This window comes from Rattus rattus, chromosome 1 (assembly GCF_011064425.1).
Source record: "Rattus rattus isolate New Zealand chromosome 1, Rrattus_CSIRO_v1, whole genome shotgun sequence".
Taxonomy (NCBI): domain Eukaryota; kingdom Metazoa; phylum Chordata; class Mammalia; order Rodentia; family Muridae; genus Rattus; species Rattus rattus.
The window spans coordinates 117,234,170-117,248,011 of NC_046154.1; the positions used below are offsets into that span (position 1 = coordinate 117,234,170).

Consider the following 13,842-nt stretch of genomic DNA (forward strand, 5'->3'; position numbering starts at 1 on the left):
GTGGAGGTGGGGCTTATGAGGAAGGATAGGGCGGTGCCTTGGCGGAGTGGGTGGGGCTTAGACGCGGCTGGGCGGATAGGGCGGGGCCTGGAGCAGGAGTCAGTTTCGAGGGCGTGGCGAGTAGATGGGGCGGAGCTGGTGAGTAGTGGGGCGGGGTTGCAAGACTGCGCGCCCCGTTGCCTCCGCTGCGCAGTGAACAAACGCGGGCCTGGCGGATCGCGGCGGCGCGCGGCGACCGCGAGGCGACCAGGAGCCGCTGGGACCCCGGCTGCGCGCCCCTCGGTCGGCCCGGGAGACGCGCCAGTCGGAGTCCCGGGCCGAGCGTGGCTTGCCTCCTTCTCAGAGTTCATCTGTCCGCAGTGCAGCCAGCGGGCATGACCGATCCACCAGGGGCGCCGCCTCCGGCGCTTGCAAGCCGCGGGTGAAGAAGAAAGTCCGGCCCCGCTCTTCTCAGAGCGAGAAGGTAGCTCACAGCAAGGAGTTGACTAGAAGTAAGAAGGTGAACCGCAGCAAGAAAGTGACCGGAACCCAGGAGGCGACCCAAGTAGAGGAGGTGACTACGATCGAGGAGGCGACCCAGACCGAGGAGATTACGGTGACGGAAGAGGTGACCCAGACCGAGAAAATGGCCCAGACCGAGGAGATGGTCCAGACGGAGGAAATGGAACCACCCACACTCAACGTGGTCGTCACCCACAGTGAGCGCCAAGGAGGGTTCCGTAGATCGGATTGGGATCTGTGGGTTTGGCCACGTGTAGTCCTGGGGAAAGAAAACATGGGAATGTTTTGGCTTAAGGCTGGTGTCAGGACATATTTCCGTGTGGCCGGTTTGTTATGTCCTAGGACACTTATTGGATCCTCTAAATGGAAGTAAAGTTCAGTGTGTGAGTAATCGCGAGTCTTTGTGTCAGGCTCGTATTAGGCCTTCTTGTGTGTAGAACTTAAGTGGTTCCGGACATCCATTCCTGTAGAGAGTACAAACTTGGTGCTGGATCCGGCTGTCATAGAACCACAGGTTCAATGGGCCACGAGTCCAAGAGTTATTTTCTGGACACCTGGCTAAATCAACACAGAACTAAAAACTTTGGGAAGTACACGAGAAAGCTGAAACCATGAGATTTCCTTAGAGTCAGTCAGGAAAGACTAACAAAATTTGCCATTAAACCGTGGTTCTATATCCAGCAGTTTGAGATGAGCTAGCGCTCTCTCTCTCTCTCTCTCTCTCTCTCTCTCTCTCTCTCTCTCTCTCTCGATTTCTTTTCTTTTTTTTTTTAAGATTTACTTATTATATAAAAGTACACTGTGGCTGTCTTCAGACACACCAGAAGAGGGCACCAGATCTCATTACAGGTGGTTGTGAGCCATCATGTGGTTGCTGGGATTTGAACTCAGGACCTCTGGAAGAGAGCAGTCAGTGCTCTTAATCACTGAGCTATCTCTCCAGCCGAAGCCTCTTGATTTCTGGTCTGTGAAGCACAGCTAGAGAACTAGGGCTCCTTCTGACCCTTGACTGTCTAGGAGAGCAGTCTAAAGGTAGACTTGCACTCCACTTACTTAGAATTGGTAAACAATTAAAAACAAAACAAAACAAAAAAGCCCTCTGTCATTTGATTGGTTTCATTCACTTATCTTTACTGAATATTAACTATGTTGTACTTAGGTGTGCCCAGTATGAAAGACTTGGAGGAAAACAGCCCCTTGCTGGTGACAACAGGGTAAACAAGACTAATGCCACAGAGACAATAGGACAGCCAGGCCACAGGAGGCAGGCAACTTGTGATGGAAAAGTGTGGGCTTTGGAACCAGCTGGATGCTTTGGTCAAATTCTGACTCAACAGCTCAACGGTTGAAGGTTTCCCCGAGAGAGTCTTAATTGGACTCATTGCTGTTTTATAACAGTGTCCTGAGTGTTTTGAGATCGTGCACAGAACGAGTCTTGTACAGTTTATTGTGTATAGTTGCTTAAGGAGTCAGCCATCATTGAAGTAGCATTTTTATGTTAGAGGAAGCAAACCCTCAGGAAGGTCACAAAGACAAGCTTTGTAATAGGTAGTCTATGGGTAGAGGCAAGTGTGACCCTAACCTGGGTAACCTGACAATGCTTGGATTCTGAGCACAACCAAGCTCTCCCCTCCAGAGTCAGGTCTTTTTGGTAGAGCGTGCCGATTCCCAGTATATGCTTCTGGACATGTGATCAGCATCTTCTGCCTGGCTGAATTCAGTCCTCAGCTCCATAAGAAAGCAGCAGCTTATATTTAGGCTTATTGGAAAGAGCTGTCTTCACTGAATGCTTTTCTTTCTCCAGGCAATGAGAAGTATGACCTTCTTGTTACCCCACAGCAAGGTAACAGTGAGCCAATTGTCCAAGACCTGGCTCAGCTCGTTGAAGAGGCCACAGGAGTTCCACTACCTTTTCAGAAGCTCATATTTAAGGGTAGGTGTTCTCATTCACCTTGAGTACTTATGGCTAAAGAACTTTTTTATTTTATTTTATTTATTAGTTTTTTTCATGACAGTGTTCCTCTGTGTAGCTCTGGCTGTCCTAGAACTCAATCTGTAGACCAGGCTGGCCTTGAACTCCCAGGGATCCTCCTGCCTCTGCTTCTGGGAGTGCTGGGGTTAAAGTCCCTTCCTGCAAAGGGCAGATTTTTAAACTGCTTTTAAACCTGATGGTGACTTTCAGTTTAATGTGTGTGAGTGAATGTTTTGCCTGCTTACGTGTCTGTGTACCGTGTCCAGGAAGACTGGGAGAGGATGTCAGCTCCTCTGGAACTAGGATTCTAGAGGGTTGTGAGCCACCATGTGAGTGCTGGAGCCTGGTCCTCTGCAAGAGCAGCAAGTGCTCTTAACCACTGAGCCATTTCTCCAGCCCCTGTCTTTCAGTATTCAAACCAGAACCGTTTTCTTTCATTTGTTTGTTTAACTTGTTAAGGAACTACTCTACACTAGACTTTGCAAAATCTGGATGAACATCAGATCCGAAGTAACGTGGCGACAGAATTGTCAAGATTTTTTAGAAAAATAATTTATGAGTGCACTGTAAGCTGTTCTCAGACGTACCAGAAGAGGGCATCGGATCCCATTACAGGTGGCTGTGAGACACCATGCTGGAAATTGAACTCAGGACCTCTGGAAAAACAGTCTTAACAAATGAACCATCTCCCCAGCCTAATTGTCAAGATTTTTGAGGAAATATATGGACAGTTTTCTCTGGCTAGAATCCTTTCTTCATTGTATGTTCATGTGTTTCCTACTACTTCTGCAGGAGTGTTGAAGTTACTGTGAAGTTGCCTACTGTTCAATTTCTGTTGTATGATAACAGAGATCCTGCTGTTGCCGGTACTTGTCACTGTGCTGATTAGAGAGGTTTCGAGCAAATGGAGTGGGAGCCCAGATGGGCAGAGTGCATCGAATGTTGTCAATGGTGCTGAGGCACTGGCTCCTCCCCACCCCTAGCTTCTGCCTTCTCACTACCATAGGAACCCAGTATTTTGGCTCGTGATAGGCCTGGATCCATCTCGTTAGGTTTCCGTCACTGTAAAGAATTTAGTAACAAGCATTATGGCAGTGGTAGAGCTTCTGACTGGAGTTATAGCATTTTTATTTATATTTCGTACTATATAGATCTTTGCCTTTTTTTTTCCTGGGTGGGAGAGTGGTGGGTTCTTACAGTCCAAGCTGTCTTGGAACTGGCTGTGTAATATACACTGTCAGGCCCTGTGTCTTTTTCTTTTTGAAACATTCAATTCCCGAATTTGAATTTTATCTTTCAAAACTGAGTGTGGCAGCACACGCCCATAACCCCAGGATTCTGGAAACTAAGACCAGCTCCATGCCAACTGGGGCAGTAGAGTCAGGCTCTGTCAGAGAGAAGGGAGTGGGGAAGCATGGAGGGAAAGGAGAAGGAAGGAGAAAGGAAAGAAGCGAAGCTCAAGTTTCGAAATAGAAAAGCCAAAGAAGAAAATGTTCTTCTGAGGGGTTGGGGATTTAGCTCAGTGGTAGAGCGCTTGCCTAGCAAACGCAAGGCCCTGGGTTTGGTCCCCAGCTCCGAAAAAAAGAAAAAGAAAAAAAAATGTTCTTCTGAATAAAGCTCCTTATTAGTTTTTTCATGGTACTGTGGGTCAATCAAACATGCTGGGCAAGAACCAAACCTTGAGGCCCTCTCCTCAGCCATGTGCTTCACATTTTCCTCTTCACAACATTGAGTTCACCAGCACTCACTAAAGTATCCTAAGGACAAAAAAGGTGCTTTCGTGACTATAAAATCATATACAGAAGTTATATTAGGGCTGGAGAAATAACATCACACATACACATACATAGTTAAAATAAATTTAAAATAAAAACTTTAGGGGCTAAAGAGATGGCTTTTGTAGTTATGAACACTGGCTCCTCTTCCAAAGGACCCAGGTCCAATTCCCAGCACCCACACAGAGGCTCTAAACCAGTCAGTAGCTCCAGCTCCAGAGGATCTGATCTCCACTGGCACCAAGCACACACATGATACACAGACATACATTCAGGCAAAATACCCGTAAACGTAAAATAATAATAAAACGTTTCAAAGAAATTTATGTGCTATGTGAATTATACTAATTTTTTGTTCCTGAGTACGATTTTTATTAACTATTATATAGGAATATTTTCAATTATTTTTTAGGATAAATATCTAGAAATGACATTATCAGATAAAGTCAGTTTCCAAAAACAACAACAAAAAAAATTTTCAATTTATCATTCTGTTTTGTCTTGCTTTTTCTGTTTGTTTGTTTTTTGTTTTCGTTTTGGCTTTTCAAGCCAGGGTTTCTCTGTGTAGTCTTGGCTGTCCCGGAACTAACTCATAGGCTGGCTTTGAACTCCCATCCGACTGCCTCTGTCTCTGCTTCCTGAGAGCTGGGATTAAACGCATTTGCCGCTAACATCGAATTTACCCTCTTCTTGCGAGCAGACATGATATGGCTTGTTTGGTTCCTTGGTTTTGGTTGTTTTTGAGATATAGTCTTATTCTGTTGTTTTCTCTAGCCTGGAACTTGGTTTCGGCCTGCAGATCATTCTAGAATTGAATTCAAAGAGGTCTTCGTGCCTCTGCCTCCTAAGGGCTCAAGAGTGGGTGTGCCCTGTTTTCTGGTTTGTCTGGAAGAGCAGCCACTGCTTCTAACCATTGAGCCATCTCTCCAGCCCCTCTTAGATTCTTATTTCTGTCTTTATATAATATTTATGTTCGTTTTGTGAGAATTTTACACAATGTGTTTTATCATATTCACGTCCTTGCTTACATCTCCCCTCCGCCATTTTGAGTCCAGTTTGTGCAGGATATGCCCTGGAGTGAGGAAGACCTGTCAGAGGTCACACTCTCAAAAGTAATTGACTCTTCCCCACAGCCAATAGCAACACTGCTAGGGGTAAGGCTTTAGTCCCACCTCTTTCTTGTGTGTTGGCTCGTCTATTTTCAGTCTTGTACACATGTTACAATTTTTCATGTTTCCCACCCCCACCCCCCCTTTGTTTTTCAGGCAAATCTCTGAAAGAAATGGAAACACCCTTGTCAGCACTTGGAATGCAAAATGGTTGCCGAGTCATGTTAATTGGTGAAAAGGTAAATTGCTTTTTCCATCAAAACTCTTCATAATTGAGTGACTAAAGTCTTTTTTTTAATTTTTTTTATTTTTTATTTTTTTATTTTTTTTTTTTATTTTATTTATTTATTTATTTTTTTATTAACTTGAGTATTTCTTATGTACATTTTAGTGTTATTCCCTTTCCCGGTTCCGGCAAACATCCCTTCCCTCCCCCTTCCTTATGGGTGTTCCTCCCACCCCCCCCATTCCCGCCCTCCCCGACAGTCTAGTTCACTGGGGGTTCAGTCTAGCAGGACCCAGGGCTTCCCTTCCACTGGTGCTCTTACTAGGATATTCATTGCTACCTATGAGGTCAGAGTCCAGGGTCAGTCCATGTATAGTCTTTTAGGTAGTGGCTTAGTCCCTGGAGACTAAAGTCTTAAATGCATGTTTCTGATTCGGGATTCAGCGTTGATGGCACACCTCATTACATAATGTCTGATGGGATTACCAGTTTGGTTGTAGCATTATTTGCATGTTTCTGTTCTGCTGTATAGGCTCTCTCTCCAGGAGTTAGGAACCACTGTGCTGCTTCAGTGGCGTGGCTTTTGTATTGGGTGACTCCTCCCCTCTAGTTAAAATGTGTCAGAAACAGGCTTGACTTAAAATTTTCAAGAGAGCTTTTGGTTAAAGGTGTAGATCCCACAAGTATCTCTTGTTCAAGTTTTTAGGAGCTTGCCTTCCTTTTACTAAAATCTACGAGAAGAAAACCCTCTCTGAGTGGAAAGGTTCAGACTGAAGAACTAAGGGGGCAACAGAAAGAGTTAGTTGGTGACAGGTGAGGCTCTAGCCCCTGAGGTGATGGCCACTGTGCCCAGCCCTGCATTGTGACACAGGGGTGCTGCTGAACTTGAGGAGGTCTCTTACATCGTGAGGCGGCTGAGTGGATTGAAGGTGGGAATGAGCTAACTGGAAGCAATGAGTGTCTCCTCTTGGAGCCTCCCGGAGGCTGGGCTTGGGATTAGGCCACAAACAAGAATGGAGAGTTTAGGGGAGCATAACAAAGCAGGAAGCTGCTGGCCCTAGCTGCCGGCGAGAGAAAGAATAATGTTGTAAATGTTTGCTGAAGGGTCAGGCGAACAGTATGGGCAGAAGGCAGTACCCATGGTCTCGGTTGTGTGCTGTGGTAGTTTCTGTTGGAACTGGTTAGGGTCAGGGAGTCCACAGCTGAATTCTAGTCCATTCCCCTGATTGGGCATTGAGACCTTAGGTCACTTTACTACATTAAGGCCCAGTGTCATCTATGAAACAGTTCCTGCCTCTTAGGGTTATGGTAAAGCTTAAAAAACCAAGTAGCAGAGGTAACATTTTAAGCACAGTACCTGGCATACCAAGAGCATTCAGAAAAAATGTTGTCACTGTCACTATCGTGTTAAATAGGAGAATCCAACTGAAGGGTGACATTTACATGTAAAAGAAGATAGTTACTGGCTGTAGCTCATGTAGGGAAGGTAGAGGCAGCTGGATCAGGAATTCAAGGTCGTCCTCCCATTACATAGTATTCTTGAGGCCACCCTGCGCTGTTTGGGAAAAAAAATGTCATACTTCTGGGCATGGAAGCACACTGTCTGTAATCTCAACATCTAGGAAGCTGAGGTAGGAAGAAGGAGACTAGGTAGTGGGATCTTGTCTCAAGACAAAACAAAGAACGAGTTGAATTCTGTCGTCCCATTCTGAACACCTTAGCGGTATTCTCTTGAACTTACTTACACTCTACTGTTTTAAAGATGTATTTATCTTATTTCGTGTATACTAGTATTTTGCCTGCATCTGTGTGACTGCACTATGGGCTTGCCTGATTGATGCCCGTGGTGGCCATAAGAAGGGCAGGATATGCTTGAACTGAAGTTACAAAAGATTGTAAGCCTCTGTGCGGGTGCCAGAAACTGAACCCAGATCCTCTGGAAGAGCAGTGAGTTCTCTGTAGTCCGTGCTTACATTCTGACCTAGCTGTTGGGGTTGGGGTCAGCACAGGACTGAGGCTGAACCTGACACTTGGATTGGCTCCATTCTCTGAGCATACGTCCTCAGGATTCTCACTACGATGTTCGCTTGACACCTTCCTTCCTTCCTTTTTTTTTTTTTTTTTTTTTTTTTGGTTCTTTTTTTCGGAGCTGGGGATTGAATCCGGCCTTTGCGCTTCCTAGGCAAGCCCTACCACTGAGCTAAATCCCCAACCCCTCCTTCCTTCCTTCTTGACACTCGGCTTTACAGATAGGAATCGTGGTGTCTAACCCTTTGACATGCTTTCCAAGCAAGAAGCACGAGAGGTTGACTCAGTCTTTTTAGGTGAGCAATTACTGACCGCATTTTATCCTTTGTGTTAGACCAATCCAGAAGAAGAGATTGAGTTAAAGAAGCTGAAGGAGTTGGAGGTATCTGTAGAGAAGACAGCTAACCACCTGGAAGAGTTGAATAAAGAGCTTTCTGACATCCAGCAGGTGACTTCTCTAGTCTGGGGATAGAGCGCTATGGTACTGTTGCCTGGCTGACTTTTTAAAAACCAGCTTACTTCATTTTTATTATGTATTATGTGTGTGTCTGCGTCTGAGTCTGTGTGGGAGTATGTGCATGTGTCGCTGATGGCCAGGGCCACCAGAGATCTCAGATTCCCCCAGAGCCGGAGTTATCTGAGGTTGTGAGCCTCTGTGTGGATGCTGCGATCAGAACTCAGGTAAGCAGGCAGAGCAGCTCACATTCCTAATCACCGAACCGTCTCTCCAGACCGGTTTGGGGTTAAATTCTAAAGTTAATGTGGGAGGCTTGCGCAAACGTTTTAAATGTGTATATAGATAGATTCAAACCGAGGCCTTTCACACCTAAACTGTGCTCTCACTGTGCTTCTTGTGTGCAGGTATGAACGTGTCACCCAGAGATGCCATTACTCTGAAAAGTATTTCTCATCCTATTTAATATGTTGTACAGTTGGTAAATTATTCTTTTACTGATGAAAAATTAACATTTTCCTCTGTCGTTGAAAATAGCCATATTTTACTGCATGTGAATACATCATGATTTACCTAACCTAGTCTCTGTTCTCTGTTTTACCTAATTTTTTCCCTTACATGTGCTGCTGCTTTGCGTGCCCTTGGGACGCAAGTGTTTTTTGAGTAGTTGTGATTGTTTTGGATAGAATTGAGTTTGGATTTCTGAGTAATGTTTGAACTTCTTGCTGTGTGTTGTCAAAATGCATTTGTCACTCCGGTTCGATAGCCATCTTCAGAAATTCCTGCCTTTCTACTCTGCTGTCAGCTAACAGAGCATTAGGCAAAGAGATGGGAATGAACAGAGGACAGGTAATGACAATAAGTGCTGCTTGAACCAGGTGTGGTTTTGCACACCTGTATCCCAGCTCTCCTCAGATGGAGAGATGGGGATCAGGAGTTCAAGGGCAGCATTGACAATGTGGTGAGTTGGAGACTGGCTTATACTACATGAGATCCTGTCTCAAAGCAAAGCTAAAACGACAGTGTCATTCTCTGTATCTGTCTACCTGTGCTCCCTCATCCTCCGAGAGCAGTGAGGCATGACAAGATTAAGTGACTCGCTTAAGCTCTTAAGCCAAAGCTGGGGGTGTGTTCAGAGTCCCAGCATCACGTAGAATGTAGAAATTGGACATGACGGTACACTGTATAATCCCAGTGCTGGGAGGCAAAGACCAGAGGAGTGGATCCCTGCCACTCACTGCCCAAGCAGTCTAGCCAAATTGGGCAAGCTCCAGATTCAGCAAAAGATTCTGTCTCAACAAAAATTAGACAGAGTCTTAGTCAGTGTCCTATTGCTGTGAAGAGACAGCACGGCCACAGCAACTCTTACAAGAAGAAAGCATTTGACTGGGGCTGGCTTACAGTTCAGAGGTCTCGTCTGTTGCCATCATGGCGGGAGGCATGGCGTCATGCAGGCAGACATGGTGCTGGAGAGAGAGCTGAGAGCTCTACATTTCAATCCACGGGCAGCAGTGAGAGAGAGAGACTGGGCCTGGCTTGAGCTTTTGAAACCACAGAGCCAACCGCCAGTGACACACTCCCTCCCACAAGGCTACACCTCCTGATTCTTGTCAGGTAGCACTAACTAATAACTAAGCCTACTGTCTGAGCATCCAAATATATGGGGGTCATTTTTATTCAAACCACCACACAGTGTTTGACAGACACCTCGTGCCAACCTTCGATGCCCCATGCCCAGCATTCCAGTCTGTTCTCTTAATGTCTGCTCCGTATGTGCATGTATGCACTCATGTTGAAGGCTGCACCGTAGTTCCTCAGGAGGCATTCAGAGCCCCAGTGGACTGCATGAAAAAGAGCAGTTTGCACCTCGGTAGGATTCTTAGACTGGCCAAGGCTAGCATTTCTAGTTTTCCCAAGGGAAGAAGGTCTGAGATTCAGCCTGGCTTCTTAGGTCGGAGGTGAACTCTGGTTGCTTCACCTGTCTATTGGCATGGTTTCCCACGAGTCCCAAACACTTGCAATAGTGCCTTATTCCTTCTCAGGGTTTTCTGGCTAAGGAATTACAAGTGGAGGCTCTCTGCAGACTTGATAGGAAAATAAAGGCCACAATTGAGCAATTCATGAAGATCTTGGAGGAGATTGACACAATGGTAAGTAAATATTCAGCTCAGAGGTACTAGCCTTTTATTTATTTATTTTAACTTTTTTTTTTTTTATTTTTTTTAACGTATACAGCATTCTGCCTGCATGTATGCCTGCAGGCCAGAAGAGGGCACCAGATCTCATTATAGATGGTTGTGAGCCACCATGCGGTTGATAGAAATTGAACTCAAGACCTCTGGAAGAGCAGTCGGTGCTCTTAAACTATGTCATCTTTCCAGCCCCAGAGGTACTAGTCTTTAGTGGCAGTATTTCAGTCTATTTCATTCTATCAGTATTACACTATTACACTTGAGTTACCTGGGCAAATCTGTTACTCAGGGAGGTAAAACATCTACTGTTATGTGCCAGGTACTGTGTGTCCTAGTTAGCTTTAACTGTCAACCTAGGACAGCCTAGAGTACCTAAGAAACACATCTTAATGGAGGGACTACCCAGATCAGCGTGACCTATGGGCACACTGGGGCAAGCTTGCTCTAGTAATTGACATAGTCCACTATGAGCTGCATCCTCCTAGGCAGGTAGGTGGTCCTGGTGGTATAAGAAAGCCAGCTTTGGGCTGGAGAGACGGCTCAGTGGTTAGAGCACCGATTGCTCTTGCCAAGGTCCTGAGTTCAATTCCCAGCAACCACATGGTGACTCACAACCGTCTGTAATGGGATCTGATGCCCTCTTCTGGTATGTCTGAGGACAGCTACACTGTACTCATATATAATAAATAAATATTAATAAATAAACAAGTAAGTAAATCAATCAATAAATAAAATACTTAAAAAAGAAAAAAAAAAGAATTATCTCAAAGTGAGTCCTGGACTCAAATATAACTCAAGACAATAAAACTTTAAAAAAAAAAGAAAAGAAAAGAAAAGAAAAAAGAAAGTTAGTTTTGAGCCAGAGAGATGGCTCAGTGGTTGCTCTTCCAGAGAACCTGGATTCGATTCCCAGAATCTACATAGTAGCTTATAACCATCTGTAACCCTAGTTCCAGGGAACCCAGTGTCCTCTTCTGGCCGCCTCAAGTCCCAGGCACGCATGTGGTGTGGATATACATGCAGGCAGAACACCCATAAAATAAATAAACCTTAAAAAGAGCCAGAGGGAGCCAGCAAGCAGTGTCCTCCGTGGTCTGCTTCAAGTTTCGGCTCTGACTGCATTGATCGTGGGCTATGACCTGGAAGTGTAAGCCAGATAAACCCCTCCTCGCCTCACCAATAGTGTTTGATCACAACAGGGAGGAAACAAGGGCAGCATGCTAGGTTCTGGGTGAATGCAAGGACTTTTCTGATCTATAAGCATTTATAGCCCACCAGTGTGACGAGATTGTGCGTGTGGGTGTGTGGGGGTGGGTGGGTGGGGGTGTGTGTGCATGCCTGCAGCCCAAGAAGTTTATGATCTTGTGGTTAGGAAACGTGGGTCTTTGTTTCCCTAAGTCTCGAGTGGCTGTTGATGCTGCCGAGCTAGTTTTTTCCACAGACTTTAACCATACCCAGATCTTGGGAGGCTGTTGACTCATTGACCCAAATTTTCTTAAACTTCATTCTCATGAGTGAATTTCTCTGGTCTTGGAATTCTGTTCTGGCAGAGGGTTTTGGGTTTTTTTTTTGTTTTTTTGTTTTGTTTTTTAAAACAAAAAACTAAAAAAACAAAACAAAACAACAAAAACCAGAACAACAGAAGGTTCCTGGCATGGCAGTATCCATATGTAAGAAACGTAAAATGTAAAATCTGTGTTTCTAATCAGGTTACAGTCCAGACATTGCAGCCAAGGAAAGGAGCAGGCATAGGGACCAGAGCCATGAATGGAGCCGCCTAAGATGCAGACCTAGAGAGATGATGCCTGAAAATGCACATCTCACTCATTGCTGACCTGTTCCGGCGTCATGTGTATCTTCCTCCCATGTCTCATGTCATTGTCACTGCTGATGTCAGCTGTTCGGTGTCAACTGTTTCTTTCATAGGTCCTACCAGAAAACTTTAAAGACAGCAGGCTAAAAAGGAAGAATTTGGTGAAAAAGGTTCAGGTGAGTCATATGGTACTACATGACAAGGTACATTATATGCTGGTGTGCGTATTTATTTTTTATAGGGTTTTTTGGCCCAGCTCAAAGTCAAAACCATCGCCATTTGTTTTGCTGTCCCTCACTCCCCTGAACCTTGGAGTCCAGATTGGGAGCCCATGACCTTCCATGCACAGACTGTTTAGAGTCTAATCGACAGCTTTCCCAGAATGGCTAAAGAAAGAACCTTGTCTGAGCAATGGCTGCTTGTCCTAGGGGGCCCTGAATTTCACTGCCTGTGTCTGTCGTGCAGGTGTTCCTAGCAGAGTGTGATTCAGTGGAGCAGTACGTCTGCCAAGAGACAGAGCGGCTGCAGTCTACAAACTTGGCCCTGCCTGAATGAAGTGTAGTAGAGAGAGGCTGTACTGGCCTGAAGAGCAGCTTCATAGCCCTGCCCTCTCTAGAACTGAAGCTGCTTGTTTCTCCATGGCTGCCAGGGGCGACTAGCCAAATGTAAATTTCCCTACTCCTCCTTTGGTTCTCAATGAAAAAGTACTGTCTTTGCAACCTGAACTAGACTTCTGTTTTCTCATTTTGGCTCTGTGTGGTTGTGTGCCGTGCAGCAGCTGCCTTTCTAGGAGAGGCCTCCTTGCCCGTGTGTGACCAGCTTGAGTTCATCTTGAGCTAGTTCCAGGCTTGTAGGACACCCTTGTCTTCAGATCCATGACCTGTGACCTCATTTGTAGATAGAAGGTCAGAACCACCAGGAGGTGGAACCTAGGTAGGAATGTTGGATAGAAGTTTGACAGCTGGAGTAGCTTGCTGTCTTTCTGTGATCTGATTCCACACATCTGACTGGATGTTAGTTTAAAGACCTTGTCCCCATCCTCCACTGCTGCTCCCTACCCTCCACTGCTGCTCCCTACCCTCCACTGCCGCTCCCCATCCTCCACTGCCGCTCCCCCCCATCCTCCACTGCTGCTCCTCCCCATCCTCCACTGTTGCTCCTCCCCATCCTCCACTGCTGCTCCTCCCCATCCTCCACTGCTGCTCCTCCCCATCCTCCACTGCTGCTCCTCCCCATCCTCCACTGCTGCTCCTCCCCATCCTCCCTGCCACTCCTCCCCATCCTTCTCTGCTGCTCCTCCCCATCCTCCACTGCTGATCCCCATCCTTCTCTGCTCCTCCCCATCCTCCACTGCTGCTCCTCCCCATCTTCCACTGTTGCTCCTCCTCATCCTCCACTGCTGCTTCCTATCCTTCCCTGCTGCTCCCTATCCTCCATTCCTTTTCTGCAGCCACAGGTCTTGGTTTCAAGGTGACATTCTTTTTTTTTCCCTGTGTAGTTCTGGCTGTCCTGAAATTCACTGTAGACCTGAGATCCACCTGCCTATGCTTCCCAAGCACTGGGATTAAAGACAAGCACCACTATGCCTGGCTTTTTTTTTTTTTTTTTTCTTTCTTTTTTTCGGGGTTGGGGACCAAACCCAGGGCCTTGCTTGCTAGGCAAGCGCCTACCACTGAGCTAAATCCCCAGTCCTATGCCTAGCTTTAACATGCTAGTTTGTTTTGGTTTTTCGAGATAGGATTTCTCATCAGAGTCCTGGCTGTCCTGGAACT

The 13,842-nt window shown here is 45.9% G+C and overlaps 1 protein-coding gene across 1 annotated transcript; it reads left to right on the forward strand.

The window, feature by feature from the left end:
• Window positions 1-196: 196 nt before the first annotated feature.
• Bag1 (BAG cochaperone 1) lies at window positions 197-12,795 on the forward strand (the record flags this gene model as incomplete). The annotated part of the gene is made up of 7 exons (XM_032902416.1): window positions 197-698; window positions 2,306-2,434; window positions 5,514-5,596; window positions 7,946-8,059; window positions 10,108-10,215; window positions 12,184-12,246; window positions 12,536-12,795. Coding segments are annotated over 7 exons (1,089 nt in total), but the record flags the coding sequence as incomplete, so codon positions are not given.
• Between the last annotated feature and the right edge of the window lie 1,047 nt (window positions 12,796-13,842).